The sequence below is a fragment of the Mirounga leonina genome, unplaced genomic scaffold (genome assembly GCF_011800145.1).
Source record: "Mirounga leonina isolate KUSES-001 unplaced genomic scaffold, KU_Mleo_1.0 Mir_488, whole genome shotgun sequence".
In the NCBI taxonomy this organism is placed as follows: domain Eukaryota; kingdom Metazoa; phylum Chordata; class Mammalia; order Carnivora; family Phocidae; genus Mirounga; species Mirounga leonina.
The window spans coordinates 716,674-733,954 of record NW_023270777.1 but is presented as its reverse complement, the minus strand read 5'-3'; the positions used below and the strand labels follow the sequence as shown (position 1 = coordinate 733,954).

Sequence of the window (17,281 nt, the reverse complement as noted above, 5' to 3'; positions counted from 1 at the left end):
CTCTGGGGGGGCACTGTCTCTGCCCCAGGTCCCACTCTGGGGGGCACTGTCTCTGCCCCAGGTCCCACTCTGGGGGGCACCGTCTCTGCCCGGGTCCCACTCTGGGGGGGCACTGTCTCTGCCCCAGGTCCCACTCTGGGGGGCACTGTCTCTGCCCCAGGTCCCACTCTGGGGGGCACCGTCTCTGCCCGGGTCCCACTCTGGGGGGGCACTGTCTCTGCCCCAGGTCCCACTCTGGGGGGCACTGTCTCTGCCCCAGGTCCCACTCTGGGGGGCACCGTCTCTGCCCGGGTCCCACTCTGGGGGGGCACTGTCTCTGCCCCAGGTCCCACTCTGGGGGGCACCGTCTCTGCCCTGCATCTGAGGGTTGCTGTCACACTCCACAGTCCGAGGGGTCAGCACCCTCCCTTCAATCCCCGTGTTCTCCAACCTGCTCTCAGTCCCCGTGACAGCAGCACCTGTCTGGTCACCCACGCCAGAAACCGGGCGCCATCCGTGGCTCTCCCTGTCCTTCAGCCCACACGTCTGACCCAGTCACTTCGGACTCCAAGCCATCCTGCCTCGCGGTGTCTCTCGGACGCCTCCCCTTCTCCCGACGGGCCTTCCACCTGCAGCCTGGGGACCACTCTCAACCACAGACTCACCGCCAAGACGTCGAGGACACGGGCCGTGAGCCAGGCGCTGGGCTGCGCCCCCCAAGCCGAGCTGGGGTCCTGCTGCCACCCCCCACCTCTGCTTCTGCTGCTCCTGCCGCCAATGCTCCTCCCACCTCAAGCCTTTCCTGGACAACTCCTTCAAAGTCCCGAAACCCGCCCCCCCATCTTAGCTGTTCCTCGCTGGGGGCCCACGACCCCGTGCTCCCCGCCATGCATCAGGCCTCCTTTGCCCGCTATCCTGCTGGATGGGAGGACATGACATCTGGTCCCACCAGGAGCCCCCCCTGCGCCCACACGGGGCCTGGCCGGGCACGTGCCCACCAGCACTGGTGGAATGAAGGGAGGACAGAGCAGACAGAAGAACCAGCTGCCTGCGCTGCCCCCCGCCTCCCGCGCCCCCCCAGCCGCCACCCACCTGGCACTGGGCTTGGTACTTCTTGGCGGGCCGGCCCACGATGAAGATCTGGGAGGGGGGCAGCCCCAGCACGCTGTAGACAGAGATGTCCTTCGTGGAACCGTAGGCCGCGCTGATTCTGATGAAGCACTGGAACACAGGGCCGCCGGCTTCACCCCGCGTCAGGAAGCGTCCCTGCAGGAGCCGCCCCTCCCGCCCCGCCCTGCACCCCAGGCAGCTCCCAGGGGATTCGGAACCTCAGCACCTCCGACCCCACTGGACAGGGTGCTACAGGACCCAGGCCCAGGACCAGAGGCCGGGTGTTCCCCGCCCGCACCCCCCAGACTGTGGAGCTCACGCAGCTCGTCGGCCGGCCACCCCTGATGCTCACCCTCCGGCTGCTCACTTTGAGCCCCCACTCTGGTCCCACCATCGCCGGGGATAGCCCACTGACCACCTCGGCCTCCACCTTGGCTTCTTCAATGGCAGTGGCCTCCAGGGCTGACCCCAGAACTGCCTCTCTGGGCTCTGACGGTCCACCTCCCCACTCCGCCCCTGCTCCTTCCCTTGCAGTCGCTCACAGCTTCACCTCTCAGGGGCCTAGGCCCTTCCTCGTCCCCAGCCCCCCTGGGCCACGCCTCCGCTGCTGATGACCTCCAGGCCTCTGCGCCTGCTTGACCTGGGCCTGACCCTGTACACACGAGCCTCAGAGAACATCCCAGGCTCGTCTACCTCAGTGCCTTTGCACAGGCTGTTTCTTTGGCAAACTCACACGCAGGCTTCAGGACTCAGCTCAGAAGATGCCACCTCCTAGAAGCCTTCTCTGCCCCCACCCCCCGCCCGGGCAAAGCCGCCTCAGTCCTGTTTGCCCAGGGGCCTGTGCTAATCTGGGACCAGCAGGCTGTCGGTTCACCTGTCCTTCCTTCTCTGAGTCAGGGACTGGCAGACTTTGCTGTGAAAGCCCAGATAATAAGTACTGTGGGCTCCGCACTCTCGCACCCACGGTTAACACCACGTAAGCAAATGATGTGGCCGGGTTCCAACGCAACTGTGTTTACGGGCACTGAAATCTGGGTTTGCTATCATATTCACATCATGAACCGTGATGCTCCTTCTGATCTTCCCCCCAACCGCTGAAAGCTACCAAGGTCTGGGTCACACACACCAAGGCTGTGGGCTGCACTGAGCCCCTGGGCCCGCCCTCCATCAGCGGAATGCAGAACGCAGACCGTGGGGCCCTGTCCACCGTGTCTGATGCAGGAGGGGGAGGCAGAGCGTCTACCCGTCTAAGGAGCTCCCAGGGGACGCTGTGCTGGGGCCTGGGTCCCACGGTGAGGACCGCTCCAGGTCACAGCTCGGGAGGAGAGGACGGCTTGGTGCCCCGAAGCAGGACCCGGACGGAGCACAGTGGCCACTTAGGTGTCCACTGAATGAATAACCAGAGGCAGAGACAGAGTTTAGGCTTCGGGGGCAGGAGATAAAGGAGGACGCGTGTGACTCAGGAATCGTGGGCGAATCACTGAGCCCCAGTGAGCCGCGTCGTCCTCACGGGTCCCTGCGGACAGCACCCACCTTGCGGAGCTGTGCGGGCTCCCAGCGAGACACACGGGTGTGGCTCTGCACCCAGGCGCGGTTGCAGGTGGAGGGCGGAGGGGAGGAGCGTGCAGCAGGGCCTGGGGGCTGATCTCTCCCCTTCCCGGCTGTGGGGACTCACCTCCTGCACGAGGTTGCGGAGGAAGATGGCCTTCTGCCGCAGCGGGTCATGCACCAGCCCGTCGGAGAAAAAGATCATGCCCTGGGGGAAGTTGTGCTGGGAAAGCCAGGACACCACCCGCTGCTTCTGCATGTCCGGCCGGCCCGTGATGTACAGGATCAGGTAGCCCAGGTCCTGCCAGTGTCTGTGGACACACAGCAAGGGGGGTCCAGCCCCCACCCCACGCACCTGCAGCCCCCAGCCCCCCCTGCAGCCCCCACCCCACCCGCAGCCCTCCTGAGGAGCCCCCGGGGAAGGACTCCAAAGCCACACTGGGGCTGAGCCCCGGGAGTCCCGGACATCTCCCAGATGGCCAGCAGACACCGCAGGCCCACCACCAACTGACCCCCACTGCTGCCCCCTCTGCTCCTCCCCTCCTTCCAGCAGGATCTGACCACCCTCCCCCTCAGCTTGCTTCTCTGCCCTGGCTCACAGCTCCCCCACTCCAACCCAGCCCGGGCAGCCCCCCAGGACTGCAGGCCCGTCTGTAGGGTGGGGGCACGGGGGAACTGCCACCTAGGGCTGACCTAGGGCCGACAGCCAGGCCTGGCAGGGCGTGCTCCTGCAGGCTGCGCTGGGGGGCCGCTTCCTCCTTATCCTTGGGGCTGTTTCCACGGCGACATCTGTCAGTCACAGACCTATCCCCTCACTCCATCCTGGCTCCCAGCCCGTCCTCAGGTCTCCCTCCTCTGCGCACCTGGGGCCCGCCCCTCCACACACACAGCAGCTTTGCTGCCCACAAGCCTTGTGCTCTGCAGCTGCCGCCCCCTCCCCTGCACAGCCTCCCTGGCTTCCTCTCTTCCCGTGCCCATGCCCCTGTCTTTCAGGGCCCCCTCCTCCAGGAAGCCTTCCCAGCTTCCCAAGCAGAATCAGCCCCGCGGGAGGGTGCTCTCTGTTGACCTCACCCGGAATCCCGGCTGCAGGACGCCAGCTGGGCCCGACCTGCTGGGGCTGCTGGGGCACTAACCTCCCCCCAGGCTTGTCAGAGACTGGGGGTTTCCAAACCTGGAACCTGACCTGAGAGATCCGGGAGGTTTTGCAACAAAGCATGGGCCCAGGGGTCACCCCGGGGACTCCGGCGAGCTCTGAGCTGGGGCCCAGTCGCCTGTTTATCAAGAGCAGCTTCTGATGAGTGGCAAGGTTTGCAGAGTGCCACCGTGGCCCAGGCACCCAGGCGGACAGGCCTGAGCGCTGGATGGGTCCCGGGGGGGCAGGACCACAGTCTCCCCTTCCCAGCTGTGGGAGGGGGACGCTCACTCACTCATTTGGGCGGGGGCTGGAGATGTCGTAAGAGAAATGAATGCTCCCCCCCCCCGAGCGGGAGCTGGACCCTGTCCAGGGCCTGCAGGACCAAAGGGCATCTAGCGGTCAGCTGACTCTGGGAGCCCCTAACCCAGGCTGGCCTGCTCTCCCCACAGTGCCCACAGCTACTGCGTGCAAGCAAAGCCTGGGCTCTGTCCTGCTCTTGGGGTTCTGTTCACTTGGAATCCTGGGTTACGGTTTCTCGTGCCTGTGACTTGTCTTCCCCACGGGACTGAGCTTCCTCCCTCTAGGAGTTCTGTCTACTTCAGTTCCCAGCTTGAGCCTGGAAGGGTGGAGGCAGGGAGGGAGGGGGAGAGAAACAGGGAGGGAAAGAGGGAGGGAAGGAAAGAAGGAGGGAGGGGTGGAGGCTGGGAGGGAGACAGGGGTGGAGGCAGGGAGGGAGGGGGAGAGAAACAGGGAGGGAAGGAGGGAGGGAGGGAAGGAAGGAAAGAAGGAGGGAAGGGTGGAGGCTGGGAGGGAGGAGGGAGGGAGACAGGGGTGGAGGCAGGGAGGGAGGGGGAGAGAAGCAGGGAGGGAAGGAAAGAAGGAGGAAGGGGTAGAGGCTGGGAGGGAGGAGGGAGGCAGTGGTGGAGGCAGGGAGGGAGGGGGAGAGAAAAAGGGAGGGAGGGATGGAAAGAAGGAGGGAGGGGTGGAGGCAGGGAGGGAGGAGGGAGGGAGACAGGGGTGGAGGCAGAGAGGGAGGGAGGCAGGGGTGGAGGCAGGGAGGGAGGAAAGTGGCCCCTCTCCCACTTTCCTAGGGGAAAAACCTTTCTGTGGGCTGTTTCCAGCCATACCCGTGGCCCCGTCCGAATCCGGCTGCCAACCCGGTCCCGCCTACTCCCCACACGTGCTCTGCCCTTCCCTGTCGTCATGCTGCATCGTCTCTCTGGCCGATCAAAATCAGCAGTGTATTTTCTTCTTCTTGCTTTTCTACGTTCACGACTCTTTGTGCAACGGCGTGGACTGAACACATGCATCCATCCATCCTCCAGAGGCTGTTTCTAACGCCACCTCTCTCAGGAAGCCTGCCCTGCTTTCCCCAATCTCCCACTTAGCCCTGTGCATTAGCTGGTCTCAAAAGGTGGCCCCTAGGGAGCCAGGCATCCCACATTCACACCTTTACGTGGCCCCTTCCCCGTGAGTCAGGGTGGATCCCAGCACTACTTACGACCCACAGAACGCAGTGCAAAGGTCACTGCGACCCCCAAGGCTGGGTCATAAGAAGGCCTGCAGCTCCCCCTGGGTGTCCAGACTAGCCACGGAGAGCAGCCACGTGGACAGAGAGCGAGTGAGCCCAGCCGAGGAACAAGAGCTCACGTGAGTACAGAAGCCACATCGAACTGCAGCCTAGGGGGCCTGCAGACGACCCCAGATGGCCACCTGGCTGCGAGTCATGGGGACACGTGACAACATCAGCAGAGCCCCAGCAACCCACAGGACCACCAGAGATGGAATGATAAATTATTATTTTTGGCTGCTAAATTTGGAGGCATTTCTCACAGAGATAATCCAAATACACCGATTGTATCCTGACCGGGATCGGAAGTCGGGAGACCAGGCCTGATTCACTGCAGAGATAAGTGGACGCAGGGAGGGAGCGGGGAGCTGGGGTCCACGAGTGGCAGGGCGCTTCTGGGGGGCCCTGAGTCACGGAGACCAGGACTCCCCGGCTCCCGGCCCAGACAACACGCAGCCGTCTCCCTAGGCTGCAGGCTCCTGCCCCCGAAGGCAGGACACCTCCCTCGCAGGCAGGGAACACTCACCGGACAACGTCCACTGCCCCCGGCCGGACCTTGGGGTCACTTCCCATGATGGACACGCTGGCGGCGAAGGACCCGTCGATGCTGAACACCACGCACTCCATGCCCCGGGGCAGTACCGTGAGGTAACTCATCGCAAAGGTCTGGTCGCCCCTAGAAGGCATCTGCCTGTGGTCAGCCGTGCATCCGGGTCAGGTGTTGGCCTGAGGCCAGAGGTCAGCCTGCAGCTGGGGCCAGAGCTCGTGGGGGCCAGGGTCACAGAGAAGCTGGCTGGGCCTCCCGGTGCCAGGCCGGCGACCCTGTCCATCTCCGTCTCTCCCCACGGACAGGGACGGGCCCGCGGGAAAGCACAGCCCGCAGCTCACCTGACAACCATCTTCACCGGGTAGACGCCAACCCCCAGCCGCCGGGGCCGCGGCACGCTGTACGTGATCCGGCCGCTACTGCTGGTGATCTCCGTGTCCAGGTGCACCCAGCGGCCCGAGGACGGCTCTGCCATCACCAGGATGTCCACCTGCGTGCGGCGGGGGCGGGGGCTCCCTGAAGGCGGGGGCTGCGGCGCGGCCGAGGGGCCAGGCCAGGGAGCTCTCCGCCCGGCGCCCCTCCCGCCTCTCAGACACGCCAAGGTCACGCCTTCCCCCAGCTCACCTCTGCGACCTGCTCCGGGCTCCCACCACCCGGCCCGCCCCCCGCCTTCACAGCCCGCGAGGGACAGCGCGGACGCCGTACCTTCTCCCCGGTCAGGGCCACCATGTCGAGGGGCCCATACATGAAACGCCCCAGCAGGACCTGGGGGCCGTCTTCGGCCGCGATCACGTCGTTGGCCCGGTGGTTCGCAGTCACGTTCTGAAAGGACAGAAGCGGGCTCGGCCGGAGCTGGCTTCTTCCTGACACCGTCCCTAGGACGGCCGGAGGGACGTGTCCCTGCCACATCATGCCTTCACGGTAGACCTGAGCCGCGTTCCCGCGGGATCTGCGAGGAACACAGACCCGTGGACCCCAGCACAGTCTCCGAGGACAGACAAGCAGGCTCCGCTCCTGACCATCCCGCACGCCCCGAGGGAGCGGTCTGTCCCGACTGTCCTCCTTCCCGGGTCCTGGCTGGATGTGGCCGGGACGCCTCTGGGGCTCCCTTCCTGGCCCGGCTCACGCCCCATAGCCATTTACTGGGAGAGCGGGATGTACCAGAGCGGAGGGAGCTGCGCAAGGACTCCATGTGGGCCCCCCACCAGGCACAGCCGCTCTGGCCCCCACCCCCACACTCCAGAGCATTCTGGACTGGGGTCATTTTGTCTGTAACTGTCCCGATGTCCCCGTCCTTCCAGTTCTGGTTTCCATTCATCCTGCAGTTCAGAGGCCCCCCCGACCGCCCACCACCCCCAGCCTTGCTCCCAGACCTGAATCCCTCAAGTCGGTGACCCTCCCCTTACAGGGCTCTCCCCACACCTGCCGGGGAAGCACCGTGGACTCGTGGCACCCACAGATGACGTCCGGATCCTGAGCCGAACCCGCATGACCTTCCAGTGCACGTCCCGTTGCTCCCCGTCCAGCCCGTGGCACTGCCTCCGGGCCTGGGCTCACCCGGGCGCCCCGACTCCGCGTGACCCGAATGCCAGCCCACCCACCACCGCAGCCTGGCCCGGCCTCGCCCAGAAAGCACCCACGGACTCCTTCTCAACCCCCACGGTGTCTGCGTGCAATTTAGGCAATTCAGCTGCAGGCCCCTCACGGCACGAGTCCCTGGGCTGGGTGCCGGGCACGCGGGGACGAAGCAGTCAGGCATGCTGACCTGGACACAGTCGGGGGGCAACACAGGCCCTCTACAAGAGCACTCGAGTGGGAAGAGTGGACTCGTGCAAATAAACGCACGACAAGATGGGGAGCGCAGAGCCACACCGCCAGGAGACCCGTCGCGCTTGCCAGGGCGGCCGGGCTCCTCACCAGTGCCCGCCCCCACAGGGTGCAGACTGGCGCAGCGGCCTTGGAGAAGCTTGCCGGCCCCTCCCACAGACAGACGAGCTTCCCGGCTGGGTCTGCACCCCACAGAGTGAGAACACGTGTCCACGCAAAAGCCCGTTGCATCGCTCCAGGCCGCCGGCCAAAGGTAAACGGGTGTGTCCCTGCGAGGCGAGACCGCTCGGCCACCCGCTCGGACGTGGGACGCCCCACAAGAGAGGCCTGACGCAGAAGACAGCAGCTGCATGACCCGTACACGGAGGGTCCACGGCGGGCGAATCCACAGAGAGCGGTGCTGGGGTGGCAGGGGGTGAGGGGCACGAGCCAGGGGTCTGCTCCTGAGGCCACGACCATGTTCCAGAACGGACTGCAGTGATGTTTGCACATATTGCGACCACGCCGACATCCACTGAGCTGGGCACGTTTACACGTGGTGTAAAACGTGGCTATAGCTCGATACGTAAGTTTACAAAAACAGCTGATTCACGGAGCGCCGGTCACCTTCTGTCCTCGGGACTGTTCTTAGGGTCCACGTCAGATGTTCCCACCAGGCCAGGGGCTGTGTCCCTAAGCCCCTACGCTCCCCCCAGCAGAGGACACAGTGGCCACATCCACACTTGCACTCATGCCTCCCAGACTCCTATTCCTGCTTCAACACCTTGCAGAGGTGACTCTCGTTCACGGAAGCCCTGCGTGGCCTGCCCTGAGCGTCCTTTTCTCATCTTCCTCTCCCTCTATCATGGCAAATACCACAGCAGGCCACGCTCAGTGGTGAAGCAGATGGTGGGCCCCACGGTTGTGGCCAGGACTCTGACTCACGTCCACATCTGCGGAGGCCGGACCTCCAGCAACTGCTGCTCAGCTGGTACCCCCCCGCAAGCCCCCCCGCAAGCCGACCCCAGTGCCCAGGCCCCCAGAACCCCGCTCCCCCAGCCCTGCCACAGCCCGCTCCCGGTGGCCGCCAGGGAGCACGCACCCGCAGCTTGACCTGGGTCCTCTTACGGAGCCACTTCTCCCGGGGGTTGGCGGGGCTCAGCGCCGCAGGATCCAGGCCCGCGCTCTCCTTGACAGTCACGCTCTCATAGCGCATCACCTGACGAACAGAGGAGCAGGGCTCCAGGTCAGCCCGGCTGCCCTGCTCCCTCCGCCCGGGCTGTCAGGCCCACCAGCCTGTGGCCGGCCAGGCCTCCCCACCTGCCAGCCTGGGACCCTCAGGGGGGCTGGGAGCCCCAGGACCCGACAGCTGGGCCCAGAGCACGGGGCTCTCGGACGCTCAGCTTCTGCCCGCTGCGCCCGAACCTCGCGGCGTCCGCTCTGTATCCCTTCTCTGCCCCGCTCCTTCCCTAAGGCCGGCCCCTCCCTCCTGCCCACTGCGGGCATTGCTCCCGCCGCACCCCCACCCACCCCACCAGGGCGTGCCCTCTAGCACCCAAACATGCTGCTCCCGTGCCCATCCTGAGGATGTCTCCGTGCCTCTCAGAACCGTGGCATCTCTCCGCGGTCCCCCACAGCCACACCCCACGAAACACCCACCCCACCCATGCAAGGCTCCCGCCCGCCCCACCCCTCCCCTGCACCTGCTCCTGGCAGGCTCGCCCCAGGCCCCCCAGCAGCCACTGTGCACGAGGCCCCCTGACTGTGTCCTGCCCAGCTCAGAGGCTCACTCCCTCTTCTGCTCCATCCCCGGGGACTGGTCTCCATCCTCTGGATCTGCGGCTCCCTCCCCGGAGGTTCTCTGCCTACAGTGACTCCCTCAGCATTTGGGGGAGCATGACTACAGACCTGGTCTTTGCTTCCGGCGCAGAGCTCCTAAGACCCTTGCAACTTCCTAAATGCTGAGAGACCTAAAGGTGCCTTTTGTCTGTTAATGAGGTGGCATTTGGACCCCACCTAAGGGGAGGCTGGAGGCCGGGAGAACTCCCAGTCCCCCCACTGACCAATGCGGACGGACGACTGACGGGCTGGAGGTCGAATCGATCACCAAAAGCCAGTGGTTTAATCGATGGTGTCTAAGTAATGAAGCATCCACGAAAGCCAAAAAGAATAGGGTGAGCGTGCGGGGTTGCTGGTGGATGGGGCTCCTGGAGGGGGCACGGCGGCCCTGCCCCTGCCCCACACCTTGCCCTGGGCCTCCCTCCCACCTGCTATCCCTGAGCTGTGCCCAACAAACTGACGATCCAGTGAGTAAGGGGCTTCTTTGGGGCCTGGGAGCTGCTCTCACTAACTGACGGAACCCGAGGCGGGCTTCTCGGATCGCCCATGAGGCCCAGGCAACAACCTGCACTTGGGATTAGCTCCGGTGGAGGGTGGTGGCCTGGTGGGCTGAGCCCTCAGCCTGTGGGTAGGTGGGGTCAGAGCCAGGCCGCACTGTCTGGAGGAGAGCTGCCGGGCGTGGGGAACCCCACACATGGGAATCAGGGGGCCATGCCCATCACTGGCTTACGTGCTATCCACATCGGCCCCAAGCTCCGCTCACCTGACCTCCTGATCCCCGGCAGGCACCCCACTCTTCCCTGGTCCAGACCCAAGATGGCTTTCCGCACCCCCGCCTGGCCCTGCTCCTCCCCAAACCTAGAAGCCGCCCCCAGGTGCTCGGGGACAGCAGGACCTGCGGGCCTCCCCTCTGTCACATCCGGCGGCCCCCTGGCGCCCCACACCAGCACCCAGCTGCCGTCCCGAAGTCGGGCTCCCAGGCTGGCCTCACAACGGGCCTCCTGCTTTCTCTCTGGCCCACCAAGCAGCAGACACAGGATTCCCTCCCAGACATACAGTCAGCTGACCGCTCTCCCTCGTCCGAGCCCTGCCGTGGCTTCTCGTGGGACACAGAACAGAATCCATCTCCTGCCCTCGGCCCCCGAGGCTGCACGTGGTCTGTCCTCTCCGGCCCCACCTCCCGGCCTCCTTCCTCCCAGGCCCCCCCAGTCGCTGGCCTCTCTGAGGACCCTGAGGCCCTTGGAGGGACAGGCATTTGTCCCTTGTCTCCAGGATGGAAGATGGGTATGTACTCCCAGGTACTCTCTCTTTCATTTTCTAGAAAGTACCACACTGTTGACCAGAAGCCCATGCTCTTCATGAGACCCACCGTCTGACCTTGCGACCCCCCCACCTGGCTAATGGCTCCAGGGCCCAGGGTGGCCTGCAAGGTCGCCCTCTCCCACGCACAAGGACGGGCCCTCCAGGAAGGGGCGCAGTACCTGTCTCAGGATGAAGGCCACCACGTCCGTGGACTCCCAGTAGCTGGCGTGGAAGAGGTGAGGCAGGGCCACCGTGGGGAAGGCCGTGAGGACGTCAGGACAGTACAGGGCGTAATCGATGCGCTTGGTGCCCCACCACTTGGCCGTGACTGTGGGCCCGAGAGAGAGGTGAGGACAGTGTGGCCAGCCTGGGCCTGGACCCACGGGGCCGTGTGAGGCCAAAGCACCCAGCTCACACCGAGCTCCCAGCTTCCCGCGGCCAGCAGCTCCTTCACCTGCTGCCCCCAGGACAGGGGCTGCACACAGGACCCCGGGAGTGGGGGCCGGCCCTGCGGAGACATCCGGTCTCATCCCCGGGATGCAGGGTTAGGGCTCGGGCTGGGGTCGACGTCAGTCTAGGCCACGGCTCGGTCCACAGGGCCCTGTCCGGGCCAGAGGTCAGAGCTCAGTCTGCGCTTCCTTTATGGTTCCTGGCCTGCCCTCAGCAGCCGCCCCAGGGAAGGTCCCTCTCCCTCCAGCCAGGCAGGGCCCTGAGGACCCTCACTCACTGTGGGAGGCGCCTGCGGGGGCCAGGCTGTCCGAGGACCCCGAGCTCTCGCTATGGGAGCTGTCCTGGCTCATCCTCCGTCCTGGGCGCTGGGCCCGCAGGGCCTGGGGAGACGAGGCGGGGGCGTCCGGAAGCGGTGGGCTGTCCCGCGAGCTGCCCTCCAGGAAGAGGGAGCTGTGGGCGTGTAGAGCATCCGCTGCAGGGGGGACGTCACAGTCAGGGCGAGGTCATGCGTCCCCGAGCTGCCCACACTGCGCCTGCCCCACGTGGGCGGGAGCCCGGGCACCCGGAGGCGCCAGCCACCTCCCACCCCCCCACCCTCTGGGGCCCCCGGCGGGCCCGGCTGGGCTCCACCTCCTCTACGTCGTGGGTCCTGCGCATCTCTGGGAGACTGCCCCAAAAGCGTGGGCTGAGGTCACAGGGTGACCCGTGACCACGTGCTCTCGTTCAACTCCCCCCTGAGCCACGGAGGACTGAGGCCGAGCCTGCGTGTGAACGGCACTCCAGCCTGGGGGCTAAGGTGCTCTCTGGGGCCAGGGCGTTTTAGGGTGCGCGGGGGGAATGTTCAGAGCCATTTCTGTCTGCGGAAGCTCTTGACAAGTAGGACTTTGGAAATTAAGTTTCTGTTAAAAATCGGGGGGGCGGGGCTGGTTTTTAATCCCGAACGAGCCAGAGGCACTGCACCCTCCGCCCAATCTGCCCCAAAGCTCTGAGCAGGCTCTGGCCAGACTTCCTCAGTGGGGATACGGAGCCGAGGCCCTGGTCTCCTAGCCCTGACCACCCGTTGTGGGCCTCCCCTTGTCCATGCCTGGCCCACTCCACTCGCGCCCCGGAGGCTGGCCCTCCCCCACGCCCCCCGCCCTTGCTCCCCCTGCAAAGTTCCCCTGGACCCCCGTCCTCCAGGTCATCCCCACCTGTCCCAACGCCATGTCCAAGGCCCCGTCTTCCGAGATGCCCACCGGGGGGGGACACTCCGTGCCCTGCCCTCCAGTCAGCACCTAGTGTGGGCCCCTGGACTTGCAGCCAGGCCTGGCAGCTCGGGCACTGTTGGTGCCAGCCACAGGAAGCCGTCGGGGGCAGAGCCTGGAGCCCCCAGGCGCCTCCGCGGAGCAGGTGCGCACGCGGTGGGATGCTGGGAAGGCAGGGGAGGCGGCTGCTTCCCTGGCTTCGGCTCGGTCGGAGCTCGCAGACCCTGCTCCGTGGGGGCTCGTGCCTCCTTCAGCTACTGCGGGACCCAGCCCCGGGCGCAGCATACCCTCGCACCCCCGCGAGCCTACCCAGGAGCAGGGACTGTCCATCGCCCAGCGGGAACCTCTGGTAGCGGGGCACGCTGACGGGCGGCACCAGGTGGAACTTGGGCTCCAGCAGGGGCTCCAGCCGTGAAGCCGAGGGGTCCGCACAATGGAAGAAGCTGTATACCTGGCCGCAGGCGGGACGCACCTGGAAGCCTGGGGGTGAGAGGTGATGGGGTGACGGGGTGCTCGCCCGACTGCAGCTTTGAGTCGCCCACCCCCCTGCTCAAGCCCCTGCCTCGGCTCCCTGCTACCAACAGGGGCAAGGCCGTTGTGCTGAGCTCGGCACTCGAGACCTTGCCGACCTGCCCCCTGCCCGCCCAGGAGCAGCACCGGAGGCCCCAGCACTGCGGCCGAGGCGCTCGCCTGCAGCCCCCCACCCAGGCCACGGTGTCCCCCGTCTCTGGGCCCCTGCTCACGCAGCCCCTCCCTCCACTATCTCCCCGAGTCAGGCCCCTGCGAATCCGTCCGGCTTTCACGTAGCCGCTGCCTGATCTGCAAGGCAGACACGGTCCGTCACTGTGGCTCGGGGCGTCCCCGAGGCAGCCGGGTTCACGGCCGCCCAGAGCCGGCAGAACGCTTCTCCCACAGACCAGCAGGTGTCTCCACTGGGGCTCCCTGTCCACCGGGCTCAGGGGGCTGGCCGGCCCGGTGTCCAGGGAGCCCTCGGCTTCCTTGGCAATGCCGAGGGCGGCCGCGGGATTCTGCCTCACTCCCCAGCCTGCCTCGGGCAGAGCTCCCCCTTCTCATCTGTCCCGTTGTGTCAGCGTCGGTGAGCGCTGGTGCTAAAGCAGCTTGAGAAGCCCCGACACGCGGACCCTCGAGGCGCCCTCAGAATCACGGCGGAAGCACCGCTGGGCAGATCACTGCGCTGCGTGGTTTAGAGCAGTGGGGGCAGCTGTCCAAGGTGAGGGCACTGTGTGCGCCCGGGTACACGCAGGGGGCAGTACGGCCGACCGGCTGCAGCAGGCCTATCTGCCTGGGCGCCGGGGACGGGCGGCCGCAGGAGGGTAGACTCGGCTTCTCTGAACAGGGACGTGAGATCCACCAGCGCCCGCGTACCTTTGCCCCATCGGGGGAAACCGCCCCCCCGTCCCCCCGTCCCCCACACCGTCTCCCCCAGCCCCTCCCCGAGCCAGAGGGCCTGACGCACCGCTCCAGACACACGAGGCCTCTCAGGCCTCAGCCCAAGCCACCCACCGTCCAGCCCGGGCAGCACCGTCCTCCGCATGGCCAGGACCAGGCCCAGGGGCGAGCCGAAGAGGAAGAAGTCGGACACGTCGAAGTCCAAGCGACCCAGGCTGACCTCGGGCGGCTGGGACCCCCCGGCTGCAGGGGGCTCGGCCTCATCCTTCAGCACGCTGGAGTGGATGCTGCCCCAGGGAGAAAGGGCCCGGAAGGCCGTTAGGGAAGCGCGCAGGCTGAGCGGGGAGAGCCCAGCCCTCCGTCCCCGCGGCAGCCTCCGAGCCCACACCCAGCCCCGCGCTGGCCACCAAGGCCTGACGTTCGGCGAGGGCAGCGGTCGGCTGGCCCACGTTTCCTCTGAAGGGCCAGATGGTAAGCATTTCAGCCCTCGGGGGCCATAGGGCCCCCGCCCCGTCTAGTCGGCAAGCAGCCAGAGGAGACTCTTGGACAGACATGCTCGGCCACCATCCAATAAAGCTGTATTTCCCCAGCGGGGCTGAGAACCTAGGAGCACCCAAGCACCCCGCACAGGGGGAGGCCTGCCCCATGGTGCCGGCTCAGTGGGGGCCGCCCTGCGAGGTCCTGCATGGGCTCCAGAGAGGCCCGGCCGCACACACCCCCGCCCGCCGGTGACGTCAGGCCCGCCGGGATTGGGCCTTTCACCGCAGCCCGCAGACGCAGCCGCACAGGAAGGGGGCGCGGGTTCCAGCCAGTTCCAGGAGCCGCTGCTCAGAGCCCAGGCTGACGTTCAGCCAGGGACCCAGAGGGGCTGCCCAGGACGGGCTGCAGAACCGGGGACTCCCCGACCTTCCCGTTGGCCTTGATGCTCAGAGTTTAAGACCGCCCGGGGGATCCCCGGATCGATGAGGCGATTAACTGAACGCACATTCAGCCAGAATCCTCAGGGTGGACGTGAAAGGGGATTTTAGAAATAACAATGAGCGAGGGTCCGGGAGCGTCTGGGAGCTGGATGTGAAGGCTCGCGCTGCGAGGATGGTGCTGGTGTTGGGCGGTCCGCATGTCCCTAAACACGCAGGCCAGCTTCCTCGCTGCCCGAGAGACAGCCATCCGTCCCTAGCACAGAGGGAAGCTGGCCCTGCTGAGCCAGGTACCGAGGGCCTCCAACCTCTTCTCATTCCCCAAATCTGGGGACTTCTTAAAGGATTTCTCAAGGATGAATCAGGAATGTTGCAATGTCAGCTTGCAACCCGCCTTGGAAAGTGGCTGTCAGAGCAGCTAGAATAGTCCGAGATCTGACTACGCAGAGCCTCTGATCTAGCGGATGCCCCTCCAGAAGGGCACCTGAGTGGGACAGCTCTCGACACACACAGACCCGTTTACGCGCAAACATGTTCACCAGAGCGCCACCTGTAATTTCAAAGCACGGGAAAAGCCACGCAGCCAAGTCCTGGGATGAAGTGAGGTGGCCATTCACTCAACAAAACATTCCCTGTAGAGAATACTCACCAACTACTTATTACATAGGGAAAAAATCAGAAAAGATCACAATATGAGTAGAGTGAAACTATACGGGAAGCACGTAAATGGTATGTACAGAAAGGAAATGCTCGGAAATGCTCAGAGCAGGTCTGTTTTGCAGAGCTTGTGACGACCTCGCGTACCTGTCAGTGGGGTAAGAAAGGAGAAGGGACAGAGGGCAGGGGCAGCCCCTCCTGGGTGGGCTAACACCGGCCCGTGTCCAGAATGAACCTGCAGGTGACTCACTGAACTCCGGGCAGGAGGCACCGCCCTGGGGCCTGGGAGCCGGGACGCTGGCCCCAGGGCTTTGGCAGCTGCCCTTGCCACCCCAGGAAACTTCCCGGCCCACGGGGGCCTCTGCTGCCCCATCTGGGAAATAATAAGAACACACACCCGGAGTGGCTCCCAAAACACACCCACATCCGCTCTTGGACCACGTTCTCAAAGCCATCGGCGAAGCAGGCCGGCAGCAAGGGCCCTTCGGCAGAAAGAAGGCACTGCGCGGCCCAGGGAGGGGGACGGGCTGTCCTGGGCCTCTGCCAGTCGGGGTGGAGCAGGGACAGGGTGCAAGGCCCACGCAGAGTGGCCGGGGTCCCAGCACTTCGTGCTCACCCACGGGGCCCCTGGAAGGGCCCGGCAGCCATGACCGGTCTCAGGCCTCCCAGGGGCCTCTGAGCCGGGGCCCCCTCTGCCGCGGACACCGTGCTAGAAGGAGCGCTTACCTCGACAGGAAGGCGTGATGCTGGGTGATGGCCTCACAGTCGTAGGTGGACGAGTCGCTCTGTTTCCGCGGCAATGGCCTCTGGGGCTCCTCATCCTCGGGCACGCTGGACACATCGATGCTGCTTTTGCTGAGACGCTTGCTGCTGGCCAGACCGCAAGCCTCGTCTGCCACAACGGGGCTGTCCTTTGGGGCCACGCAGAGGACAGGAGGGCACTGCGGCCACCGGAGACCCCGGGGCCCCACCTCCTCCCCGGGGTACGCGCGAACCCCTCTCCTGAGGTGTGAGGGCGGCATTCTTCCGAGGAGCCCCACGGCAGCAACGGTGGGATTTTAGGCACGGGCGACCCCCTGGACTCTGGACAGCCATCCAGGACCTAGCCCTCCGTGAGTCCCACTCTTGGGGGACCGTGAAGCAACGCTGCATAAGCTAGCTACCGCGGACAAGTGGGAAGGCTGACGTCCCCTCCCCCAGGAGAGGCCCCTGCTGCCCTGGGGCTGGGGGGCTCCCAGGGACAGACCCCTGTCCCATCCCCACTGTCTGGCCCGCACCTGCGTGCTGCTGATGCTCCCCTTCCGGCTGTCGCTGCCCGGGCTGTCACCCGAGGGCCCCACACTGTAGCAGATGGCATCAAAGGCCAGGAGGCCCCCCACACAGTCCCCGATGAGACACACCTGGAGAAGACACAGCTGGGACTGAAGGCCTGCCCACCGCCGACCCCACGCCCCCATATCCAGCCAGAGCACCAGGCGCCTGTCCACGGGAGGGTAGGGAACCTGTCCCGGTGAGACACGGAGAGAGCCCCAGTGGGGGACAGGTGCTCATTCTGCGGTCGTGGTCGGCCTGACGACAGCACTCAGGCTAGGGCCGGGGTCCGACTCGGTCTGAGGACGGACAGCACTCAGGCTAGGGTCAGGGGTCAGACTCGGGCCAGGGTCGGCCTGAGGACGGACAGCACTCAGGCTAGGGTCAGGGGTCAGACTCAGGCCAGGGTCAGCCTGAGGATGGACAGCACTCAGGCTAGGGTCAGAGGTCAGACTC

General features: G+C 65.7%; 1 protein-coding gene across 1 annotated transcript in view; it reads right to left on the bottom strand.

Moving 5' to 3' along the window:
- PITPNM3 (PITPNM family member 3) overlaps nt 1-17,281 on the bottom strand; it is a 68,749-nt gene that overhangs the window by 2,482 nt on the left and 48,986 nt on the right. Inside the window, exons 8-19 of the mRNA XM_034989337.1 lie at nt 16,792-16,914; nt 16,241-16,425; nt 14,055-14,227; nt 12,840-13,010; nt 11,564-11,758; nt 11,016-11,164; nt 8,798-8,914; nt 6,595-6,711; nt 6,231-6,379; nt 5,869-6,018; nt 2,765-2,948; nt 1,072-1,200 (exon numbers count right to left, since the gene is read on the bottom strand). Coding sequence (XP_034845228.1) covers nt 1,072-1,200; nt 2,765-2,948; nt 5,869-6,018; nt 6,231-6,379; nt 6,595-6,711; nt 8,798-8,914; nt 11,016-11,164; nt 11,564-11,758; nt 12,840-13,010; nt 14,055-14,227; nt 16,241-16,425; nt 16,792-16,914 — 1,842 coding nt within the window. The remainder of the gene's footprint in view (nt 1-1,071; nt 1,201-2,764; nt 2,949-5,868; nt 6,019-6,230; nt 6,380-6,594; nt 6,712-8,797; nt 8,915-11,015; nt 11,165-11,563; nt 11,759-12,839; nt 13,011-14,054; nt 14,228-16,240; nt 16,426-16,791; nt 16,915-17,281) is intronic.